General features: G+C 39.0%; 1 protein-coding gene and 1 long non-coding RNA gene across 7 annotated transcripts in view; one reads left to right on the forward strand and one right to left on the reverse strand.

The window, feature by feature from the left end:
- The first annotated feature begins 1019 nt into the window (after window positions 1-1019).
- The window catches only part of smoc1 (SPARC related modular calcium binding 1), a 54634-nt gene continuing 30391 nt past the window's right edge, over window positions 1020-25262 (forward strand). For 2 of the 6 annotated variants that reach the window (XM_044375996.1, XM_044375997.1), the window contains exons 1-5: window positions 1020-2060; window positions 20173-20338; window positions 20915-20992; window positions 23334-23446; window positions 23701-23800. In XM_044375996.1, coding sequence (XP_044231931.1) covers window positions 1959-2060; window positions 20173-20338; window positions 20915-20992; window positions 23334-23446; window positions 23701-23800 — 559 coding nt within the window. In that variant the 5' untranslated portion in view covers window positions 1020-1958. The remainder of the gene's footprint in view (window positions 2061-20172; window positions 20339-20914; window positions 20993-23333; window positions 23447-23700; window positions 23801-25262) is intronic. The other 4 variants (XM_044375995.1, XM_044375998.1, XM_044375999.1 and 1 more) reach the window with 2 other exon arrangements.
- On the reverse strand, window positions 21853-23297 carry LOC122998951. Its single transcript, XR_006407540.1, has 2 exons — window positions 22676-23297; window positions 21853-22592 (listed from the first exon to the last, which is right to left on the reverse strand). It is a non-coding gene; the product is annotated as an uncharacterized LOC122998951 (long non-coding RNA).

Genomic DNA, 25262 nt, shown 5'->3' on the forward strand with positions numbered 1-25262 from the left:
GCACACACAAATCATTAATGCTGACCCTAATTGTGCCAATTCCAGCAGCTCAATAGCTCTAATTATAAGGCTCTTCACTGAGGCACTCAAAAAGCCGCTGAACTGTCATAGCCAACAATTAAAAAATATCTATAGGGACAAAGACTGAGAACAGGGGATTTGGTTGAGGGGGGGGGGGAGCTAACCCATTCCAGCAAAGGGTGACCGGATGGCCCTTTTCAGCTCTTAAAAGCCCAGTTTCTGAGGATTGAAGGGTTGCTGAACTGAAGCTGGACACCTGCACTCAACACTCTGCTTCCCTCGCTCACCCTCTCCGGTCTCTCCTCCTTCCTTTTAACTTGCTCTCAATGGGCTACACAATTTATCTGAAAAGGGAAACATGGAGAAAGAGAGAGTAGAGAGAGAGAAAGAGGACGTGGGAGCCAGAAGTTGAGAGTTTGTGGGACGACTACAGTGCAGGACCAGTTTTATGCTTTAATGTAGGGCAGGTGGGCAGTAATTGATTATAACTGTGTATCAACTTTTAATGGGGTTTTATTGTGATGATATGATCATATTTAGAGCTAAAACTGATGTTATTTTATTTTCATTATTGATTAATCTGCAGATTATTTTCTTAATTAATCGAATAAACGTCAGAAAATAGTGAATAATGTTCATCTCAATCACCCAAAGCCCAAGATGGTGTCTTAAAATGTCTTATTATGTCTTATTTTGTCTGATAGAGTAAAATACAGTAAATCGACTATCAAAATAGTTTGATTCATTTTCTGTTCATAAACCAATCAATTTATCAACTATTCTTTGCAGCTTTAATGATATATGTTATTAATCATAGGTTCTATGTTATTAGTTTTCAAATTGTAACTTCAAATTAGTTGTGAGGTGTTTGTTTCATGTTTGTTGCATTGATCACCATCAGATAATATCATATTGTGATATATACTGATATTGGAAAAATCTCTCATTTATAATTTAATATTAATTTCATCCTTATGCCCAGAATTACTTCTATCCATAGTGCATGATAAGCAAATGTGGGTATTTTGAAACACTTTTAATGAACATTTATGGCACTATTATGTCACCATTAAGCGAGAAAATCAGGTTTACTTTTAAAAATAAGTAAAACTATGGACAATAATTAGGGGTGAAGTGGCACAGACAGATGTTTTTACCCAATCAACCACTGAATCCTCACTCTACCAACACACACACTCAAATCTACAAACACAGGCTGACCCCCTGCAGAGCTTGTGACAGCTATTGACTTTACTCAATAGATGTTTTCCATTGTAACCCAAGTACACAGGCTAAATGTCACGGCAGCAGGATACTAGGCTATTATAGAGCATTATATGTCTCTGAATGGGGATGAGAACCTAAAATTTGACCTCACAATTGCTCGGCCATTGTCCCTGCTCTCAAAGACTGACGATAATACACTGAGTATCCCGGCAGCTGCTGAGTCTCCTGCCTCTCTCTCTCTCTCCTTCTGACCAGAGAAGCCTTTTCTCCTCTGTGCTGCCTTAATCTTGGACCATTATAAGGTGGGCGTGGCTTTAACGCTTACCCCCCCCCCCCCCCCACCACCACCCCCCTCCTGGCTGCCATTGGACAGCTTTAGTGTCAGTCAGTGCTGCTGAGCCCTCCTTTGCTTTTAAATGAAGTTGCAATGGATACAGAGGCAACTCAACCTGTGGAAGCCGCAATGAACAGCTGATCCTCTCGCAGTGGATAAAACCAATCACAATGGTCACCGCCAAGTCATAATTTCTCATCCCACGCATGGCACTAAAAGTTTCTGGAGAAGCAGACAAAGGAAAAATCACTAAGAGGAAAACAGTGTGGAGAGAGTGAAGGAGGGTTTTATTTTTCACCGTGTGGACCTGTTGATCATCAGTCTGACAGACGAGTCTACCTGCCGCTCCCTGCTCCGCGCTCACCGACGCGCAATTATGTTATTGCCAACTTTCCTGCTTTTCACCTTCTCGCACTTTTTGGCGCCGCTGTTTCTCTGTTACCTGCCTCAAGTCTCCGCACAGAAGCCTGGTTCACGGGTGAGTGGGTACCTGTGTATGTGTGTGTGTGTGTGATGGGTCAATTTCACTGATTCACGTGCAACATGTAAAAAAAAAAAACAAAAAAAAAAAACGACAAAGGAAAATTAATACATAGTCAGAAATTAATCTGTTTGAAAATATAGCGTTTGATAGATCAGATAACACAAATTTGTAAAATTTAATCTTTCAGAAAAATAGTTTTAATGGTGGTTCAACGTTTTGGTTTTTTTTGACGGCCTGATTTATCGCTCTTTAAATGAACTAGATTCAGGCAATCCTCACATGTTAACACTGATCTCTTCATGTCTAGATAAGTTTAAGAAATAGCCTACTGCAAATATTGTAAAAGTGTATATTATAGTCAGTGGGTGCGTTTTTGTCCAGATCAGGTGTAAAATGAAGTGTATATGAACTTAATTAACGATTTTGCCGTGTAATAAGAGTCTTTTAGAAGCAATAGTACACTGGCGTCAAATTCAAGGACTTTCAATGATTTTCAAGGTATTGTGGGGCAAACATCAAGAACTCAATAACGACATGTTGTGGGATAAGAAATGAATATTGTTATGTAAATTAAAGGCCGTATTTATTTCAATAAGTATTCATTCAACAAATCCGGATGTCCCAGGCTTACTGATGATTCTGGGTCCTTCATGACTTTTTCAAGTGTTCAGATAGCAATCTGTTCGTTTCCAAATGCTTAGAGGCACTTTTTCATAACCTTGACAAATTTTCCAGGACTTTTTCTTTTGGGGAAATGTCTCCATGGTGTGTTTTCATACTTATTATGTGCCTTACTCTTCCAGAAAAAAATCCATTTGGCTGTTTTATAATTTTGAACCACTATGAGAGAAACTCTGTTCTTGACTCTGTCTTTCTCCAGGTGGGGTATCAAAGCTAAACCCACCTAAATACACTTTCCATATGACAAATGTAAATTATGATCCTGCCAGACATGATGAAAGGCTCTTTTCAAGGATATGAAACATAAATTAGGATTATTCTTTCATTGACCAGAGTTTTATCCTCCTTTTTTGACCACAGCATCCTCGCCCCTGTCCTCCCTACTTTTCTAGGACGGATCTTTGCCACTGTCATGTATCTGCAACTATCTTTTTTTTTCTCCTGTAACACATACTGTTTTACTTGTTCCCCCTCCTGTTCAAGCTTTCTCACAAATACCCATGCCACTGTCCAGGCAGGGAGGGAAATAAGTGATGCGAAGTGGAGGGGAACAGCATTGTTTCAAATCACAGATGCGCTGTAATATTTGTGGTCAGAGGGGGAAGATGACTCAAGGGGGGATGAATATGTAATACTCCGCTCACATATTGGAACTATTTCACAATGTCTTTGAACAACCCCCCCCCCCCCCCCCCCCCCCCCCCCCCCCCCCACCCCCCACAAGACACTGTGGTCAAGACTTCTCTATGGAAAGAGTCACAATCAGAGTGAATTTATACTTTGCGTAATCTCTTCTCTGTTACTCACTTTATAATTGTTTTCCTACAAGCCAAATAATGAAAGATCCAGGCGGAGTGTGTGGTTTTACTGTCATACAAGTGCATTTGGTGTTTGTTGTATTTTTTTATGGCTGATTCAGGTGCCAGATCTGTGGTTAGCCACACGGGATAATACAAGTGCTAGTAAGTTCAGGACATCAATTTGAAAGGTGATTTATTGTCCTTTTCTCAGACTATCTGAACTGTCCTTCTGCAGTGAAATTCTCCAAACTTCTGTTCTTCCCTCTTTGCTGTTCTATCTTAAGTTAAAATGCTTTCATGCTCCTCTGTCGGCTGAGAAACTATGAAACCCTTTCAAAATCAGGCTGGATAAACTCCAAAATGTGAATTAAAAGCTGCTCCTTAGTTCCTGAAAAATTGACACTTTAGAGACAAAAGCTTTTCACTTGAGGAGCAACGACATGTGGGAAATTTCTCCAAAGTTCAGTGAACATTCTTAGCATCTGTAACCTTTATCATCACTTAAAACGCTCTCTGCATCCACTTCATCCTCCTCCTGGCCTGGATTGGGCACTGAAGAGAAATAGTCACACTCTGCCTGCTGCGCACACCCACTCACACCACAGTAGATACTTTTAACATTGCTCACAGCTGCCGTTATACCAGAATTCACACCCCCACTTTCCACGTTGATATCAGTGGTGATAGCCTTAGCTAACTTCCCTGCAGAGCTCTGCTCCGTTCTCATTTCCCCGGAGGCTCCATGATGCAATTGGGACAACATTTCACCAAACTGGGGAATATGAGTAACTAGGAGACTAGCAAAGCTTCAGACAATATAAACCTCTTGCTTTGTGATTGTGCCTGCAGTTCAGATAAGTCTGTCATGCTTATTGTGAAGAGCGCCCACTCCCTCCTAGTTCTTGTTTCTGTTTGAGGCTGCTGGGAGTGTAACTTTGATGTCTACTTTATTGTTTTAGTAATTTGTTCGTGCACTAGTGGGAGGACAGCACCACTCAAATGATAAGGATGTGTGATGATAGTTAAGGGTGGTGATCACACATTTTCCCATGACAGTAGTGCAATACAAACTTTGCGTAATCTACCAAGGCAAAGTCACAGGCTGAAATATTTAGTGAGACTAAAGACAGTGAGGAAAAAAAGTGAACAACCACAAAAAACATGATCTCACTTAAAAACCTTTTTTATGAATCTCTGCAAAATCTTGATTTTTTTTTTACAGTCTAAGAGGATTAAAGTTCACATCTCTTGCACTTCTTAATGAGTACAAGAAGATATTTTGCAGGTTTTTTGGGTGCTTAGCACCAGGAATGATCCGTCTAACGAGGCAGGTGGTGGGCAGGCAGGCAGGCAGGGTCTCGTTTCCTCTGACATTTTTTCACTAGGAAATCAGTTTCCCAGGGGAGATGTGTTCAGAAATGAGCTCTAACAAATGAGGATGCCATCCACTCTTACCCATCTATCCTTAATCCCCTTCATCAAATCAACCTGCTAGTGCCAGGGATGGGATGGGATGAGCAGTCAACTTGCATACTTTGATGACAGCATCGGTGAAGACCCATAATCTCATTGAAAAACAAACATAAACAGACAGGCATGAGCACTGCACCAGCCAAGACTGCATACCTTCAATCTTGGGAAAGAAAAGCCCCGGTTCAAAAGCAGGAAAGCCTTTTTATTGGTGTGAGTTATATCACAGACGCAGTGCAGGTGTGACTGGTCTGCATACATGTGCTGATGCATGTAAACGTATGAGTGCAGGTGCATTGTGTGTGACTGTTGTATGGTGAGGCGGTGACTCTTAAATATGCTTACAGTGCAAAAAGGAATGCAGGGCTTTTGTTGGATGAGAGAGAAAAATCTGCCATGAAAAGATTTTGATAAATTGATGGACAAATCCACCCTAAAACTGGGATTAATGGGTGTATCATACATTTCTGGCCAATTCTGTCAACGGTAAACAATCAGTCAAGTAGAAATTCTTTCTAGTCTCATCATTTTCCACTGACATTGAAACGTTATATCGTGATAAAATTAGATATCAGTTTTTCTCCTGACAGTAGCTGCAGAATACAATTTTCTAGACTGGAAAACATGTACTGTATATCACTTTCTGCTGCTCATTACACTTAAAGAAACAAGAAAAAGTTCATGTCTATTATCTGGTGGTTGTCAAAAGGCATTCTAGGAAATTGGAAATGAAGGGTGAAGCAGATGAGGCAAGGTTAGAGAAAATTGGCACACCACGTAAGCTAAATGTTTAAATAATTCAAATAAGTGGAATGTAAACAAGCATCAGAAGTTTTGCTTTTGCTTTAAACATTTGTCTACTGGACACTGGATATAGATATTGTATATCTTACTTTGATTAAGCTGAGGGACTCACAATATACAATTTAAAATATTTCCCCACCGCGTTACCATAGCATTCATAATGTTTGGCGAAAGGTCACATTTTTCAACTCATTACCGCCATCAGACTTTCTCTTTCTGTTTCAATTTTACATCCAAAGCTACGAAAAACTTTTCTTAGACTTTTAGAAAAATCCTCCGGCGCCACAGAAGATATACAACTTTTTCCACAGGCTCATTATGAGTAAACTGATCTTCATGTGTAAAATCTTATAATGTATTATTACTTCTTAAAACATGTGATACAGTATATAAATCAAACTCTAGTGATGCCTTTATCTGCAGCATCTTACAAATATGTCAACTCAGCAGTGTTGTTGTCATTTTGCAACCAACAGGCTGGAGAGCAGCTGAATAAAACAATAATGAAAAAATGCAACAAATGGACCAGACTTTTAAGGAATCCTAACCATTCCTGCAATGTGCTGGGAATGTGTTTGTCAGTACTCTGGACAGCTGTTCAAATGAGAGCTGTCCAGAACATTTTAGATATTAGTTAGGAACGGAAAGAGTGGAATGTCACACTTGAGTCAAAGTAAAGTTAGTTGACTCAAATATTACGCGTGTAAAAGTAAGATTACCTGCTCAGGAATTACAGTTACACAAAGTCACTGTGGCATCTCGACTGTAACCGTTTCAATATTGTTACACTCCACAACCCACCAACTGGTGACCATCTTACCTTAATAAGAAAGCTCCCTGAAAGATCACCTTATGAGAGAAAAGAGGTTCAAAGCAAACTTAACATACTGTAGCATAGGCTACTCTAATCAATGCCTTTCCAAAAGAAGCTGAGTACAATATTTTGGCAAAAATCTACTTAAGTGAAAGCAGAATTACTGATTTAGTATACATGTGCATAGATTTATATGTACATATGCAATTACAGGAATTAGATAAATTGTATTTATTTACTTTTAACACCATCGGTATAGTTAAGTTGTCACGAGATTGAAAAGATAGACAAAAACGATAAATAAACCATGCAATACTTAAAATTTGTGGAGCGTGTGTGTGCGATTAAGTAGAGTGTAAGAGTACCTATTCTTACGACAGTATTTGAGGGACATTGACATGTACGGGGAGAGAGATTAAATAAGGACAGCATGAAAGGCTTGTCCCTTAACCATCAAACCACTGGGATGCATAGAAGACGAGTTGTTGACCGTAATCAGATGTGCAGTGCACATTTCTCCAGTTAGCCTTTATGGGGAAAAACATTCTTGGCAAAGTAATAAGGTCACAGTTTGGCATCACCGTCTTCTGTGAAAAGAAGTCATGAAATACAAACCTTTTAGATTAACTTTGTCCTGACTTTTTGTTCAGCAGCAGTTTCTGATTAGGCCCTGAAAGGGAAAAAATCCCTAAAAACAGTTATTGGTGATGAAGCTTGTGGTTTTGAGTCTCTTTTGTTGAATGGTGGTGTGATTTTGCATAATGATGCCACAATATGCATATGATTTTGCTGTTCTTAGAACCTTGCTGCCAAGAAGTGAATGACCTCAGGATGGTGCTACAGAGCTGATGATGGATACACAAAATCCAAAAAGGTTCTTCCTCTGGGGATCAAGAACATGCTCAACAAATATTGTGGCAATTACTTGATGTAATATTTTGTGTGTAGGTCAAAATTTTAGCATAATTGTAGAAAAAAAATGTCAAGATCACCAAAAGGATACTCTTTATCTTCCAGGAACCGTGAATATTGACAGAAAATTTGGATAAAAATTTGGATTAGTAATCTGTCCAATAGATTTTGATGTTTCTTATATAGAAGTTGAAATTTTGGTCTGATGGTGGAAAGTCAGGTGGTCAAATAAAGACTAATCTTCTAGGGACTATGAATATCCACAGTAAAGTGACATGAACTTGACATTTAGTTTTTTATATCTTGTGTATAAAACTGACACTTTTGCTTGAGGGCGGTGCTGAAGGAAAGATTGTGTACAGCAGAGTACAAAATCATCTGGGGACCAGTACTGTGCTCAGTAAATTTCAGATTTTCCATTTGATTCGGATACGTCTTGTGTACAGATGAACATTTAGGCACAATAGTTGTTCTATGCTTTGGTTTTTTTCAAAAACATCCCCTCTGGGGACCATGAATATCCACTGTCACTGTCAAGTAAGTGCAGCCATTACTTTTTAAGATTAGCCAGTGTTTTTCAAGATAATATTTTTTAAAATAATGTTAACAGACTAATTAGGAAACATCTTCTGATGGATGACAAATATTCATACCAGACTTCATAGATATCTGGGTAGTTGTTGAGATATCTTAATCTGAATCAGTGTGTTGGATTGGCAGACAGACTAACGCTGCCATCTTGTGGTCCCATCACTAAATGAGCAAAAATTGTTAACCTACATGTATCTCAAACATTAATGGTAAAAATGTATATAAACCTTTTTTTATCAATGTTATAGACATGACTCCAGGATGGTCATTGTTGGTCTGTTGGTCAGTTGGTCTGCCACTTTAGTCCAGACTTCAATATCTCAGCAACTAATGGTGAGGTTGCCATCATGGTTCCCAGAGGATGAATCTGAATGACTTTGATGACCTCCTGACTTCTCCTCTTGTGTCACCATGAGTTTGACATTTGTGCAGTTTTCAGACATTCATGCTAACTGCAACTTTGCTGAACTCCTAACTTTTCATCTAACACTAGAATTCAGTCAGAATTTAATTTTTTTCAGTACTTTGGTTTATCCATCTAACAGTTTGGTTTTCTGAACAATGAGCCTTACAACCTCAGAGCCGCTAGTGTGACTGTAGACTCATGGCCCAGTTAGTTTCACTTTTTGCCCCAGTGTTACACAATCATAGTGGGAAATCCATCACATGACAAGAAAATTGAATGCAATGAACGTCACGTCTCTTCTGTGGAGGTTGGTTAATGGCCTAGAAAATGTGGGAAATCTCTAACTGAAGTAGAATAAAAAAAGAAGTTGAGTTCAGGGAAATAGGGCACACTAAAACATTCAATTATAACTAAAGCCTAAACATTACTGCTGAACCCCATTAAATGTCAACAAATTGATTTTACTTTACTAAAAACTCTGGTCCAAAACACACAGACCCACAAGCCAATGCCTTTACATGACTAGACACCTAGACTCCACTTATATTTCACAGGCCACTGACAGATGGCTTTAGGGGTGACTCCACAAGCAACCAATCAAATTGCTTACATATGTCGATACCCTCTGATGATTGCATGATCAGCAAACGCATTTCATGCTCAATTTCGGGGCTTTCTAATCAGTGTAATGAAACACAGTCAAAGTCCAGCTCTGTGATTTCAGGCCAGTGAGCTCCACACACGAATCATCGCTACGTCGCTCAACATTTCTTTTCCCCCGCAGATCCTCCTGATAGTCACGGTTTATGAGGTGCGTTTGGAGTTACACAACTGTCTAGTCCACTATGTGAACTTGCTCTACTGTATGTAAATTCTGTGGGTTTTAGTGACATGCACCAGCTGTTGTGTAAAAGGAATACTGTTTGTTGAAAAAGTTGTGGCTATCTGTAATCATTCAAATTATCTGGCCGGCAGAAACACTTCCTCTTCTCTATCAAACTAGCTCAGAAGATTAGCCTCTGCCCTGCCACATATTTAAAGGTTTCTTTTGATATGAACAAAGTCAGTGGTCTCAGCTTAAGTCTGCAATGGTGGCGTGGAATCTATTGTAATGTGGGTAGTACACACACACACACACACACACACACACACACTTCCCTGCTTCCTGGGAACAGCAGAGACAGCTGACTGTTCTGTAGCCAGGATGTAGCATTAGTGACAAACAAGGAATGTTGTTAATCAGATTTAGAGCCATTTCCGAAAAGGAAGAACAGCCCCCTCTACCCCCCTTACTCACACTTTCATTTTGATTTCTTTACACCACTTCAAAAGAAAAATAAGGAAGTCGTCCTTCACATTAATCTAGTATTTAATCTCCTGACAACCATCTTAAGAGGAAATCTGATTTCAGCATGGTGTGAAAATGTTTTTCTTTGACTCCTTATCAGATTACATGGACTGGATACTATAAATATAACGGATATGTTACAAAGAATAGTATAAATTAAGAAAGTTTACTTCATAGAGACCATGTATGCCTTCATAATGCCACAAAATATTGCTTTTGTTGTTATTAATATCCAAATATATATTTGTTATTATCAAGGGAGATTATGAGTTGTAGGAAGATTATAATTTATAAGTGGCAGTTACGGAGTAACTAGGACACAGTTTCATAGAGTTTTTCTGGAAATACTCAATAACAATTATTTTGGGCAGCTGAAATCAGTTTTTGCAGGTAATACATATATATATAATTTTAACTTTACCAACCTTTAGGAGGAGGACATAAAGTAAATTGCCTGTGCTCCCTTTATCATTTTGACATTACAGTTACAGGATAAAGCTGATGATATTCTACCTTTTTGTTATTGTCAACAAATCACATGAAAAGACCAAAAACAACAATGTGTTAGTCTGTCTCTCAACACTTTGTGACTTCCCTAGCCTACTGTTTCCAAGTGAGGAAGTAGCCCTTTAGAAGAAGGTTACAAATATATAATTTAATTTTTTAAAGGCTATATACTGCATTTGTTGGGGACTATTTTCAGCCGCAGATTCAGTACGCTAGTGAGTATTTACAGCAGCAGGATGTTGTATGTGGGTTTGACTCAAAATAAACTATGGTGCCCATTTTCATCATAATGAGGGAACATGTCACCCAGTGCAACATTGTGGCTCAGTGATGTGTTTTTAATAGTTTTTCACAACAATGGAGGTCTGCGGGACAGAGGAGTAAGATATATCAGGCTTTAAATACACAGACTACTTGGTAGAAGAACCAATTCATAGATGGTTTTGGTCTTTTGTCAGATTTTTTGACTATAAAAATATAAAATATCACCAGACTAATCCTTAAAATTATTTCTGTGGATGCTTAATTTGCAACATGACAACCTGACATGGTTTTCGGTCAGTTTGCATGTTTTTCAGGGTGCTAACCAACATCTTTTGAACAAATTCAATGACAAAAGGCTCTTCATGTTATGCAATAGTGTGTTTCTAATAGAAATACTGTATGTGAAATTATGAAACCCAGATACTACCATACTGTCTTAAGGTATGTAGAAGACTATCAGAGTTTGTGTTTCATTCAGCAAAACCTCCCGGCTCTTCGCTTTCTACACAAGTTAGCTTTTAAAATGTACTAAAATCAGTACGACTTTACTTTAGAAATAACAGTAATTACACGTAGAGGTCAAATTAAAGAACAGTGGAGTTGGGGACTATTACTTTAATGTTTTAAGCCCAAGCCCCACCCTCCCGCTGTGAGTGGCACACACACTTTGCACCTCCTGTGTGAAAGTTGTCCAGCTCCGTTTTTGCTTTTGCTGGATCCCTGTTTTAAGGGTTACTTTGAAAAAGTTAAATTACAGGTTTCTTTTCAAGACAAAACCTAATTAGAAATTTAAAGGGAATAAGGGGGAGGGGAAGAAGGGGCACAGCTTTTCATACATTCCTTTTTATTTTCTCCACTTCTTTTTATAACACGGTTAAGTAAAGTGTGTTAATTGAAACAGCATGAGGGATGGCATTCGCTTTATAGATTTCCTGAAAACTAAATGCTAATTATCGGACAAAAGTGATTACCTGAGCCTGTTAAAAGCACACAACAGTACACAATTAGCCCCGACTTTGGTGGACAACTTTCATTGGCTTGTTACCTCTGTGGTTGGCTCACTTTCATCCTTTTCCTCTACTATTTGACTACTCCACTTGTTGGCTAGTGAGGGAATGCCAAAAGCGCCGGCTTTAATGGCACAGGGATGCATATGGGATGGCCATATATGTATATATGTATGTATGTGTTGGTGTTTGTTGCATTGTTTGTTGTTGTTGTGCCCAAGTGGATAATGAGCCCATCACACGTTAGCGTGGAGCAAGGAAACAATGCCCTCTCTTTCTGTCTCACACACAAACGCACACACACGCTGATGCAGCCCAGCCTGTAATGAATCTCCATCCCTGGATGCAAAAACCTTTTCCTTCGAAGCAGTGATGTCATTCAAGTCAAGGTGCATGTCCTTTTTAGTTAAGTAGAACTGACATTTTTTTTTCCCAGTACACAGTATCTGATTTAATCAGTCCTCCATTAAGCCAGGATAAGAGCTTAATGCCAAAACGCAGATCACTTTGCTCTATAATAATGATCATATCTAGGCCTGTATTTATAGAACACTGTTCTCACAGTTTAACATTAGACCACACAGAAGTATCTACAGTATTTATATAAGAGTGTAAATATTAACACTGTGCCAGTCTGCAAACATTAAAATAAACTGACAGCTCTTTGAGAGGACAGAATATGTCAGTGAAAGTTATTTGTACTTAACAGATTTCACCGATCTTAAAAATCAACCATCATGCTAAATGATGTATGTAATCACTTGATATGCATGCACTGCAAATCATCTTGTTAGTAAGTACTAGTAGTATGTTTGGTGATGAAAAGTTGAAGCTCTGGCAGTGAGTTTTAACACTGTCCAGAGGTACAGAGGTTTGACTTAACACTGACAGCGAAACAGCGAAATCCTTTGATAACTGGAACAGTAGAAACGTGTTAACATCTCTAAAACACTACAGCATAATTTGAAAAATAGTTAGCTTTGATGTGAAGTGTAAGTAAAGTGCCTTTAATGAGCTAAACACTGGCACTTTCCTTTAAGACACCAACTGTAGATGTATTATTATTAGCTAATGCCAATATATCAGAGAAAAAAAAAGAAAAATAAAGTTGATTCTAGTGTTGCCCTCACTCCAGAAACTCCAGGACTTTGTATTGTTGGCCTCACGTTGTTCCCAGTGTAATCTTTCCTGTCACCACAGCTTTGATGTATCTGGGATATAAATCAGTTAACATGTTGTTAAGCAAACCTGCAGCAAATTTATATCCAAACAAATCAGGAGCTGATTACAGTAATAACAGTGAGAATAGAATCTCTCTAGAAAGTCTTTTATATTGTGTTACATGCTTGGCTTTAAACTGAAATCTCTCCAAATAAATGAGCTGTACCCAATGCACAAAAAGCCAGTTGGAAAGTTGAACTTAATTGCATTTACTGTAGTAGACGTAATCCACAGATTTGTTTATTTACTACCTTTGTTCCGTTTCACATAGCCTGCTTTTTCCCTCTGTCAACCTTTTAAGCGTGCATATATAAAAAAAATGATTATTTTCGATTCATATTCTTTCTTCTTGTTCCACTGCTGCGGGTCAGGCTGGAACAGATTCCCTGCCAGTGACGGTAAAAAAAGACCATTTTGCTAATGCTGTAATGGTTGCACAATGGGGGTTGCATTTCACTTATTTTATGAGTGGTGGTGAGAGAGCTCGGGGCTTCGTGTGCTTCTGGCTGAGATGTGTGTGTGTGTATGTGGGTATGTAAGGGGAATTTGGCTTGTTAAATGTGAGAATGTCGGTGCTCATTGTTTCCCGGTCAGGATATCAGCACCAAACCGTCGCATAACTCCCCTGGTGTTTTACCTCCAGCTCATCTTTAGACTCTTTGGTGGGCTGTCAGACAGAGGAGGATATCATGTCCTTGTAAGATTATGGGATTTATATCTAAGTCGTTTTTCTATCCAATAAAGCTAAAAAATATCCATGTTCCTTTGAAAATTAAAGAAAGGGGCTCTGAGCGGTTGTTAAAGTGAGATTATTCCCTCAGGGGTACATTCAATACTCAATTATATTGTTTGGCGCTGTGGCTTTTCTGTAAATCTTTGATGTCCTGTCTGTTGCACTATAATGTAAAACTGCACATAATATTCAGCTAGGGAGTATGAGCGAGTTTCTCCCCACAGGTTTAGGTAATTAATGTTATTTTGAGCAGCACATGTTCCTCGCAGATCCAGCAATAGCTCCTGTTACATGTTATTCTGTTTAATTTAGATGTGTTTGTTTGGTTTTGATTAAGGGACATCGGGTGGGTCTTAACCCCAGCCATTAATGGCCTTACAGGAGAGGCTGGTTTCCCTCAGGAGATAATGCCAGGTCCCGTCATCCTGGCTAATACTGTAGCAGCTGATTGCTGTCAAACAGACCTAGGTCACACAGTAACTAAAAATAACTCTTAGCGTTTGTTTTAGCCTACTTAAGTCGCCAGATGGGTGGGGTTTACCACATCAGGGCAATTTAGATAGTATTTGGTAAGCTGGAAACCACAAAAAAGTGTAAGAATGTTGTAAAAAGCTTTGCTGATGGCTTGAACTAGTTTGTCTGGTGCTAAAAGACAAACCTCACTCATCTGGTTGTCCCTGCTGGTTAAGAGAGTTATTTTTCAGATACCATGTGATCCGGGCTTACTGTCATTCACTGCTGGTTTGACTTTATTTTAGCAGTTTTCAAATGTGAACCACATGGACATTTATTGTAGTGAGGAACTAATATAAAGCAATGGTCACATAGAAACTGTAGTGAGACACGACAGTGAGAGGTGGCTGTGATGCAGCGCAGTCTGAGTCAGCAGATTAGATTAGATAGGGTTTAGTATACTTTCTGCTATTAGACATTCTCTCCAGGGAGTTTGATTTTTTTTTTTTTCTTCAGCATTTTCTCTCTCCATTGGGTAAGTAAGAGTTTTAGTCACGCTAGTGCCTTTAGGGATGGCATTGTTGTTGGGTCAGTCTAACACTTTGGCTCAGACTGAAATATCTCAACAACTATTGGATGGGTTGCCTTGAAATTTTTTACAGACATTTATAATTCCCTGAGGATGAAGCCCGCTGACAAACTGTCATCCTCAGTATGACTTGTAATTGCTTTGATGATCCCTTTAACTTTTTTACCAGCATTCATCAGGTCAAAATTTTATGTGTCTAAACTTGTTTAGGACTAAATACCTGCACAACTGATGACAATCCCATAAGCCTCAGCTATACTTTGCTAATTAGCGAATGGTAGCATGCTAATATGCTAAATTAAGATGGTGACCATGGTAAATTTTACATTATAAACCTTTTTAAAATCACCATATTAATGTTGTTATTGTGAAAATGTAAGCAAGCTGTTGTTAACATTAGCTGAATGCACTTGCCAGGTGCATTTTTTTTTTTTTTTTTGGCAATGAAGGTTTTTGAAATTCTGTAAGAATTTGACAGTTACACAGCAAATAATATCATGCTGTTATATCTCCTCTATTAGAAACTGACCAACTGGTATTAGCCGTCACGTCATTTACCTGAGAAGTGAATGGGTTATTAACATCACTTAATTACTCTTACTGGTGTTTTTTTATTCTTTGCTTTGTTCTTTGTCATGAAATTTCATACATAATAGTGCTCTTAGTGAAACTCAGTAACTTTTACACAAGTATGTTTAATTTTTTTTCAAGAAAACTTTCAGCAAAGTTACTTGTACTTTATCTCCCTGAATAATAAATAACTTGTCGTGTTAATTCTACATGCCTCTACTTTTGCTACACTTCTAATAGTGCTTTTAAAAAGTTTAAATCATCAATTCAAGTCACAAAATCCCAACCATAAACTGAAGATTTTTTTTTCTTTTTTTTACTGATTTTTACTGACACTTTTATCTGCCAGAGTCTCTGGTTTCACCTTTATGGGACTTGAGTCTGTGGGTGGGACAGTATGACTAAGAAATTATGTGGGAGACTTGGTATGGGTGTTTATTTCCACTTACCGGACAATGCCGTCTCAAAATCTGTGATTTAATGCTTTATTATGACAGTGGAGGTAGAATGGCTGCATCCATTAAGGTTGTGAGTCAGGGACGGGGAGGATGGGTCAGTCTGTGGGCAGAGGCCAGACTCCATGGCTCTTAAACTGGAAGAGTCACTGGATGGACCTAAATCCTAAAGTGTGGTTTGGATACTGATTTACAGTTAATAGTTCATCACACAGACAAGCTGCTTTCCATTCACAGTACTCTGACTCAGGCAAGTTTACTTTTTATATCATCTGCTGTGGAAGAAACATGTAACTGCAATACTGGGGTTTCTTTTCTGCTCATAATTAAACTGGAAGTTTACATTATGGTTCTCTTCACTACCTATATAACAAAATAAATGAAAACATACCCATGTTTCCTTACTCTAGGAAAAACCCCCAGATATGATGCAGATACGTTTTTTTTTGCGACTACTGAATTATTCTTGTCCTTCAATAAAGCCAAGAGGAGGACATGCAAGTTAAAAATGAAATGATGTGCTGTGTTTTCCTCCCTGTCTGCACTTTCTCATAAAGAGGCACATCATGATTTAGTTATACTCTGAGCTGTCTGACAAGAGCTTTTCTACCGTGCTTCAATGCCAAGGCAGAAATCACATTAAACTGTCTGGCTTGTACTGGACACATTGTTACGGCAAGGCAAGTTGGATTTGTGTCCTATTGTATCCTTTAAAGTTTTATTCCCTTTTGTTTAAGTTTCCTTTCACCTTGTTATACAAGGGGTTTTTGTATCAATTTGAGGGAAGTATCAACATTTCACTGGAAGAGTTTAGGCAGCCAAAAGTGTCTCTCTTTGTTCAGTACTTGGATTAAAGGCATTTTAAAAGATACATTATTTTATGTGGGTATCAAACCCGTGACCTCCAGTTTCAGGACAAAGCATGGACCACCCTATCACATTACCTCACTTTCTGATTTTATCTGGCAGATAAGCTCCAGTATCTTTCTCTATTTCAGGAAAGGTCTAATCTGTCACTTTGCTCTTTACAGATAATGGAGTATCTGCTGGTGGTGACAGCTGTGACAGCCATGATAATTACCATGATAATTTCTCCTCTGAAGGAAACGGTCCAAACAGTCTACCTAATGTTATATTTATTATGAAAATCTTATATTTCAGACATAGTTAAAATATCCTGTCTCTAGGGTGAAATTATTCCACATTTTTCCAGTGAGGCTTCATCAGCATTATAACAAGCCACAAAGGCAGTTCCCTTCACTAATACGAAGAAAATAGTTTAAAAAAAAAAGTCTTGAAACCAGTTAATTTGCATTGGACATAAGTAATATTAGCTCATTGAGTTGGCAGATTTTTCACTTTCTGAATTTTGGACTCAATTTTTATTAAATTGCAAGGATTTAGAAATTAATGTTTATGACTGTCATAACTGTCGGCGCTGGCAGATACTATCTGGTATCTGTGAATAACAAAACCACAAGAGGATTGTAAATAGATTATTTTCTGACCTGGGTCTCATTTTCCTCACCACATTTTGGATTTGTAACTAATGCTGTAACAAGTTTAAACTCCTCTGTTGTTTCCAAATCGTCAAAGTGAAAGACATTTGTCAGAATATGACAAAGAATATTAAATTTAAGTAGCAAGAATATGCTGCCGCTGTGGCTGAGTAGGTCCTCTTCATTTTTTAGCCATGACAGCGGTGTGGCTGTAGGGAGGTGCTAGATGGTCCACCACTTTGGTCCAGATTGAAATATCTCAGCAACTGTTGGATAGATTATGACATTTTTTTTTACAGACAATCCAACAAGGCATCCAAATTAAAGGAACAAATATGTCGTTAGGAGCGTTTTCTAATCTGGCGCCCCTATCGACAGTTATCGGCGTCATTTGTTTGTGCTTTACAAAACATTTACATTCACATAAATCACAATCAGTTAAGTAATATATGTTTTTTTAAAAATGTTGTTTGATGTGACAATGCTGTTTTTAAAGTCCGGTTAGGCACAAAAAAACACTTGGTTAGGTTTAGCAGAAGATCATAGTTTGGGTTAAAATGATGACTTTGTTAAGGTTAAAAAGAAGATGTAGCGTGGGTTGAAGTCACTTCCTCAAAGTTAGGCCACCTTCGTCATCATGGCTACAATAATAACCACAAGGTTAAGGTTAAGGGATGATCATAGTTAAGGATTTTAAAAAACTGTTCCGAATTGTGGTCGGAAATGTGACACTTGCTGTTAGAAACGGGAAACAAACAGCAGTGGCAAAGTCCAATGTTGGGTAATAGCCTCCATCCACCCCTCCTCCTCAAATGAGGAAATCTGTCAACATATACTGTATATACGTCATCTCAAATGAGTCACTGCTCTGGGTCATAATCACTACAGCTGCTAGGTTGCATCTTTCACTCAAACATAACTATATGTTGTTTGTGGATGACTGACATTAACACCTATTGTGTTGTTTTTTGGGGAGGACAGTCTCAGACATTCATGGTCCCCAGAGGATAAATCCTACTGACTTTGGGTGATCCCCTGTCCACTACTTTGGTTTATAACCAAATACCTGTAAATCTAATGACACATCATCTCTGTTGTACTTTGTCTTTTAATTGTCTTCTAATCAGCATGTTAGTGCAGTATTATCACAGTGAGCAGTCTTATTTATATCCTCAGAGTATATACTGCATGAATCAACATGATGTGAAAACACAGTGATGCTTTGTGTTCAGTAGGAGAATTTTCAGATATTTAGCTTTTTTCTTTCTTTCACTTTTTCAGTAAAGAGCAGAGTTGTAAGAGATTAGTGTCCATTGATCAATGAAAGTCAAAATTTCCAGGAAAATAGTGTCATTGGCAGCTGGAAATGGTTGGAAAGGCAAATAAATCAGACAGAATGATTGTGAAGGTTTCAGGAGCAAACTGGCACCCTTATAATAATAATATTAATAATAATATTACCAATATAAAGGCATGGATGGAGTTATAGTAATGCCTATCCGGAGAAAAAAAATGATTGCCATACAGTTAATCTGCTTAGAGCACATTAGATGACAACTCCTGGTGATTCATTTGTATATGAGATCCAGTTGTACGCCAGCTCATTTATGACATCAGTGGTTTGGCTTCGTTACCATCTACACTTTGTTCAAGTCTTTCTGATTGCTCTTTATATGTTCGGAGAAAATCTGTCTCCAGGCAACATTTTTGATGTTATTCAAAATACAGGTTGTTTTTTTTTTTTTTTTTAAGTTGGGCATTTGGAATGAGAAGGGAGAGGGAGAATGACAAAGAGAGAAATTGTGCTTGTGTACATGCTGCACATATGCATTTCTACTGTGGATCGTTTTGAAAATGGCCTCAGATCGTCTGATAGGAGTTGGCAAGTGAAGGATGGAAACTGTGCCCTTTGTTTTCTGGCTGCGTCTCATTTTCCACCACCTTCTTCCCTCCATACCTGGCCCTAATGAGATCTCCTGTGTCAGATTCAGAGCTCCAACCAGCAGTCTGGTAATTGCATGAGAGGCCTTGGGTAAAAAATGCATTTGAGAAAGGTTTTTTTTTACACACAGTATTTGTCCTCTTAAGAAATTCCTGATTTCCATTTGTGTTTTATGAAACAGGTGTTTGAGCAGCCACAAAAGTTCAATCATCACTTGCGAGATAAGACAACTCAAGCGCTCCTTGTGTTTTTTAAACAGCTGAAACCCATTCAATAAAACTTGGCTCATGTAAACTGCTGGGCCACTTTTCACAGCAGAGGATTCTGGTGCTGCTCAGTGCACACCTAGTCTCTTTCCTCACTAACCCACAACTCCATCTTTTTGGCAAAGTTTGTGCTCCCTTGAAATCCTGTAGACCTTAAATATATTTGAGGCAGCTGCGAAGCCAAGAACCATTACTGCTGTCAGCGAGAAGGCTGTCTTCCAACAGTAGAGTAGAATCGACTCACTAATAGATCACGAGTAAAGATCTGGGGAGAGGGGGAGGATAGATTCCCCTTGCTCTTAGTGTGGTTTGGCTCCGTTGAAACTTAATCAAGGTTCAACTTGTCTTCAGCCAAAGATCAATTAGATAAATTAGCCTCTAGTTTGAGCTTCAGTGCCGAGCAGCCCACAGCCTCGTCACAGTAGCCTAAACAAAGAAAGGCAGCAGCCGACAAGTGTTGGAGGAACGTAGAAATGTTTTGAGTAAAATGGGCAAGTGACCCATGAGTCCAATTTGTACATTAGTTTGGCATAATCTCAGGTTTAGCTGAATGCAGCCTTTGTTCAAACATAGGGAAACCAGAAAGAAAGATAGAAAAGGAGCCAGAAAGAAAGAACAAACTAATTTATCAAGGAATGAAACAAAAAAAGTAATAAATTCAATAATCTTAAAATGTATCAGTCATGTTATGTAAAACCTGAAGTAGAATGAGTAAAATTTTCTTATGTTTTGCACCATTTTTACACTGACATGTTGCTGTTTTTCCTGTTGCAGTGGCTGATTGGAGACAGAGACAGTCACTGTGGGGTCATCTGCCCTCGGACGCAGGGAAAGCCAGTGTGCGGCTCGGACGGGCGAAACTATGAGTCCGGCTGTGAACTGCAGAGGGCACGCTGCAAAGATAAGACACTGACACAGGCGCACCGTGGCCGGTGTCGAGGTGAGACTGTGCCAGTGCGCTAAGATGATCAACTCACGGAGACTTGAAACTTGTTCGCAATGAGTAATCTCTCTGGGAACATTCAAGGAAAGTCACATTTGAAATTAAGCTGCCTCTTATGATATTCACATTAGCCTTTTCATAGTATAAGTAGTTGTTTGTCTTGCTTCCACACAACATACCTCTTGAGTACAATGCTTGATGGCAGCTGACCGCAGAACTCTTAGACATTAGAGTTTCCTTGAATGCACCAACAAAGTTTTTTCAGTCTGTGCTCACGACTGCATTACTGTGTGACAACATGACTAAGAGAAAAAAAGGAAAACTTTGATGCATTAGCTAGTTTAAACTTTAAATCTAAACAACAATATGAAGTATTCTTAAAACTGCTGGCAAGGTACTGTAGGACATCAGCCTAAAAAAGTATGGTATACTTGATATAGTAAAATGGCTGACAGTAATGGAAGGTATACACATAAATTGTAGTTAATTGCCTAAATCTCTATTATGTCTTTACTATTACATGATTCTGCCTTTGAGACTACTTAGGGCTGCTTATGACTTTTTGGCTTTCAGGTAAAAACTGGGTGAGAATCGATCAGTCGCCAGTAGCTACAACTTCCCCATCTGAGGGGAGAGACTTGGAGCTAAAAGGTAAACACCAAGAAACCTCACACACTATAAACAATGGTCCTGCAAACAATGGGTGATTATGAGGAGATGAGTTCATGTGGTAGTGTTAGCACATTTTGAGTGGAGAGATTGTTCTCTGTGGCCAAGCTGTGAAGCCAGAACTTAATTTTCACCTAAGATGCTTAAATGATTATGCACCTAATTGTAACCTAACTATCTAACTAACTATACGTTGTAAACTTACAAAAGCAAGAGAAAACAGTCATTAAGTTAAGATTCAAAGAGCATGTTTTAAGATGTTGCAGCTTGGTTTCAAAGTGAACACCAGAAAAGTGGAACTGAATGAGAAGATGTCTTTCATTTTCCGCCTCTCTGTAGGCGTGTAAGTTCTTACAGACCAGGATCACACACTTCCTCAGTCTCTGGATGCCAGCCACTCAACAACAGCAAAGATTGATAGGTCTAGAGTCAAGGTTGGAACTTGGCATTTTCCCCCATTTTTCAGTCCCCCCCCTCCTCCCCTGTCCATTAGGAAAGCAGCAGTCCCAACCAAATCCATTTTTGGAGTGAATTTTGTTCCCTTTGTATGGTAATATGTGGTTTTGTTTCATAATATCAGTGGTGTGCCAAGGAAAGGAAAGCTGGGCAAAGCTTGCACAGTCTTTACAGATGCGGCAGGCCTGTTTTGTTGTAATGAAACTGCTGCTTTATTTAAGCAGGCAGTTCATGAACCGATCTTTGTTTACAATGTCAAAGCCTGGCAAAGGCTTCTTGAGGTGTGCGTGAGATTGAGATTAAACACAACAGATAAATTTGACTACAAGACTTATAAATTGCTAACAGGTATAACAAACAACTACAAACAATAACAGAGGCGTAGGTATGTGCTATTACAGCAGGCAGATCTGTTTATTCATTATTTACATTAGATGGAATCAAAAAACATGTGTAGAGTTAACACATCATGAACCATCTCAACATTCAGAGTCTCTAAAATAGAGACCATGAAGTCCACATAAGTGATGTTTTTTTCAGTCAGGTTAGTTACTATGTGTTTTGCAATTAATCTAACTTCTTCAAATGATGGATATACATTTAAAATAAAATAAATTAAAGAGACAAACCTCTGGATGTGCATATATTTCTGCCTTGTCTAACAACTAAAACATGCACAAGGGAAGATTTAATGTTTAATGCTTCTGATCATGAAGTTGTTTTTACATTTCCATAAATCAGAGTTATTTAAATGAGTAGTCAGAGTCTTCAGTAGGACACTGAACTGTCACTGCTTTGTCTCCTCAAGAAACGAACACTACAACACTAAATGAGCCTTTTTTTCTAAAGTAAGACTAAATATACTCTAAGTCCAGGTTTATGAATACATGTAACCATGTCTATCCCTCTCGGTGACATCATCACCCTAGTCTGGCTCTGTCCGTCCTCCGCTCTGGAGGAGACAACATGTCTGTCTCCTCTCAGGTCCGGAGACGACTGTTTTAAACTTTTATTTATCCAAGGAGAATGTTTTTCCAAGAGTGGAGGACTGCGGTCACACTGGTCAGCTCACTGGTGTAAATGTGTACACAGGAACAGTTGAACATGAAGCTCAACTCCTCAGGAGCTGCGAGAGCAATAAAAACAGTAGTTGCTGTTGGGAATTTGTACCAACGACCAGCTGGTGTGAAGCCCACTTTATTCTCTGACCTTTTAGCTGCTTCCATCTCTGTCTCCTGAGACCAGGTCTGGCTCATCAGAGCTGCAGGAACACAAGCTTAGTTTCCACTGACATTTCAAAAATATCAATGAACAGTATAAGACACACTTCCCAGCACTTACTGTACAATGTGATGCTTATAGCTGAAGTCTGGTACTGCTAATGGTCACTGGAAATGTAATTTGTTGAGGAATGTGTTGTTTTAGCATTTTGGAGCGGTGTCATAAAAGGTCTCTGACTTCTCTGTGTTTGTTGTATCTTCATTGTGAAATGTTTTCAATGGAGAGGCTTTTTAGTGTAGTGAGCAGCAGGTTAAACATGTTACAGGCTGCTTGTTATTAGCAACAAAAATAGCAGTGGGAGCATAAAGGTTGGAAAAATGGCTCAAAGCTGTCACGAGGGAAAAAAATGGAGAAAATATGTAATGCAGTTTCCTCACTGTACAACTATCAAAAATGTGCTCTTGTGCAGGGCAGCTCAATGGCCAACAGTAGTAAATTATGTGAAAGTGTACTGGGCAGCTCCCAGGTGTGAACAGGATCTTGTTGACAAAGAACACGTGTCTTCAGCAAAAAAAAAAACAAAACAGTAGTGCTGGAGATTTGTATACAGTATACGAGACCAGACTCTCCTGTCAATACGTTACAGATGCAAGTCAGTCCAAGTGTCGTGTTGAGAGGAACCAGGCTTTGGAACAAGCCAGGAGACCTCAGGAGTCCATGTTTATCCCAGAATGCAATGAGGATGGGACGTTTGCACAGGTCTGTGTTAGATCATCCATGGCTTTCCATATCAAATCTGTCACTTTTCATCTTGCTCTTACTTTCACTCCCTCTCTTGTGATTTATCCCTTCACATTGTCCAAGGGATTAGTTTCACTTCACTGACATAAATCTTTGATTATACTCTACACCGTATGATGTATTTACACTCAAATAAAACAACCAAATCATTTATAGATGATGTTGTAATTTTCGGTGTGTTTTACCTTTTTGTATCCGTCTTGCCTCTGCAGGTGCAGTGCCATACTCTGACAGGTTACTGCTGGTGTGTCACCAGTGACGGCAAGCCAGTGAGTGGCTCCTCTGTGCACAACAGGACCCCGGTGTGTTCAGGTACTGGGGGGCAAACAGCGTGGCAGCCTGTGGATGAAAAGTTCAGGGTTACTCAAAATCATCTTAAAACATTTGGCCCATACAAGGCTGCCTATATATGTTGCTGCCAACATGGCCTGCATCGGTTATGCCTTAGTACTGTGCTCATTAGTTGTGATAGTCTCAGGTATTTGTGCAACCAGAGCATCTCTTCTCGAGAGCAATATCTAACAGGTTGTCTTACTATTACTAAGATCTGGTAGAAGGGTTGGATATTTCCTGGAAATTCTTTAGGAGGATGGAGAAGCAACGTAGCAAGTCTGTAAAAACTTCAATGGTGGCTGAATTTTAGGGTCTTGGAGCCAAGAGTGTTTAAAAGCCAAGTCACTGGGGTTAGGGAGAATTATCTTTCAGACACTTTAGTATTTGGACTTTTTTCAGGATTCAAAAAACAACTGGAAACCATTTGCTATTGTTCAGTTCCTTCTCAAAGAAATAGTTGAGACTAGATGCGTTATCATATTAGTATACTGAACAGCACAGTAAAAATTTAATTAAAACTGAGAAAATTTTTCAATAAATAAACCCTCGATCTGAAATAAAATGACTTTCAGGAAGACTGACTGTGCTGATGAGGGATACAGAGTGAACACCTTTGGATTACAGTCAAAGAGAGTCTGTCTGTGAACAGCATAAGAGCACATGTGTATTACATGTCATGTGGAGTATAGCAGGTGCAAGGTCAATGAGAAGGCTAATGGCCATACATCCAGGGGCCTCTCAGCCCTCCCGCCCCTCCTCCCCTCGTCTAACTGCTGTCAGCAGGCCGGAGGAGAGAGAGCAGGGTTCAGCAAACTCATCCTGGATGGGAACACTTTATGATAATCACCAACATTTTCCCTCAGAAGATAATACACAGGGGTCTTTGCCAGAATTGGATTGCACAGCCACTAGAGCATATGGTGCAAATTTTGTGTGGAGAGTGTGGTGAGAGTGGTCGCATGCCCCTCTGAAGCTGCTCCGCAGACCGCCAGAGGCTTCCCGCTCTCTCTGTGTCTCTCCCCCTCTCACTTTCTTTATCTTTCTCTCTCTCTGCCTCAGTCTTTCCCTCTCTTTTTCCTGCTTTTCCCACTTGTGCAACTAATCACCTGTATGGCTGCCCTCAGCACCTGCTGTTTCTTAGTCCCTCAGACAGAATCTTTAAAGTTCACCAATGAAGAATGGTTACTGTCCATTCATACCAGAAAATCATAGCTTTGCCATTTCAGCAAAACATACTGAGATGTGGTAGAAGCTCAGATATCAATTTATTCTCATTTCTGCAAAAGAATGTTTTTTTGGAGCAAACAACAGTTTCTGGGGAAAACAACTTCCAGGCTTGAGGCTTATGTTGACGGATTTTTCAAAACATTGAAAGAAGAATCTTAAAAATGTAAAACTGTTGTTTTGGGTCCTGCTCACACTCACACAGTTACTGACATTC

Source organism: Thunnus albacares, chromosome 15 (assembly GCF_914725855.1).
Source record: "Thunnus albacares chromosome 15, fThuAlb1.1, whole genome shotgun sequence".
Lineage (NCBI taxonomy): Eukaryota > Metazoa > Chordata > Actinopteri > Scombriformes > Scombridae > Thunnus > Thunnus albacares.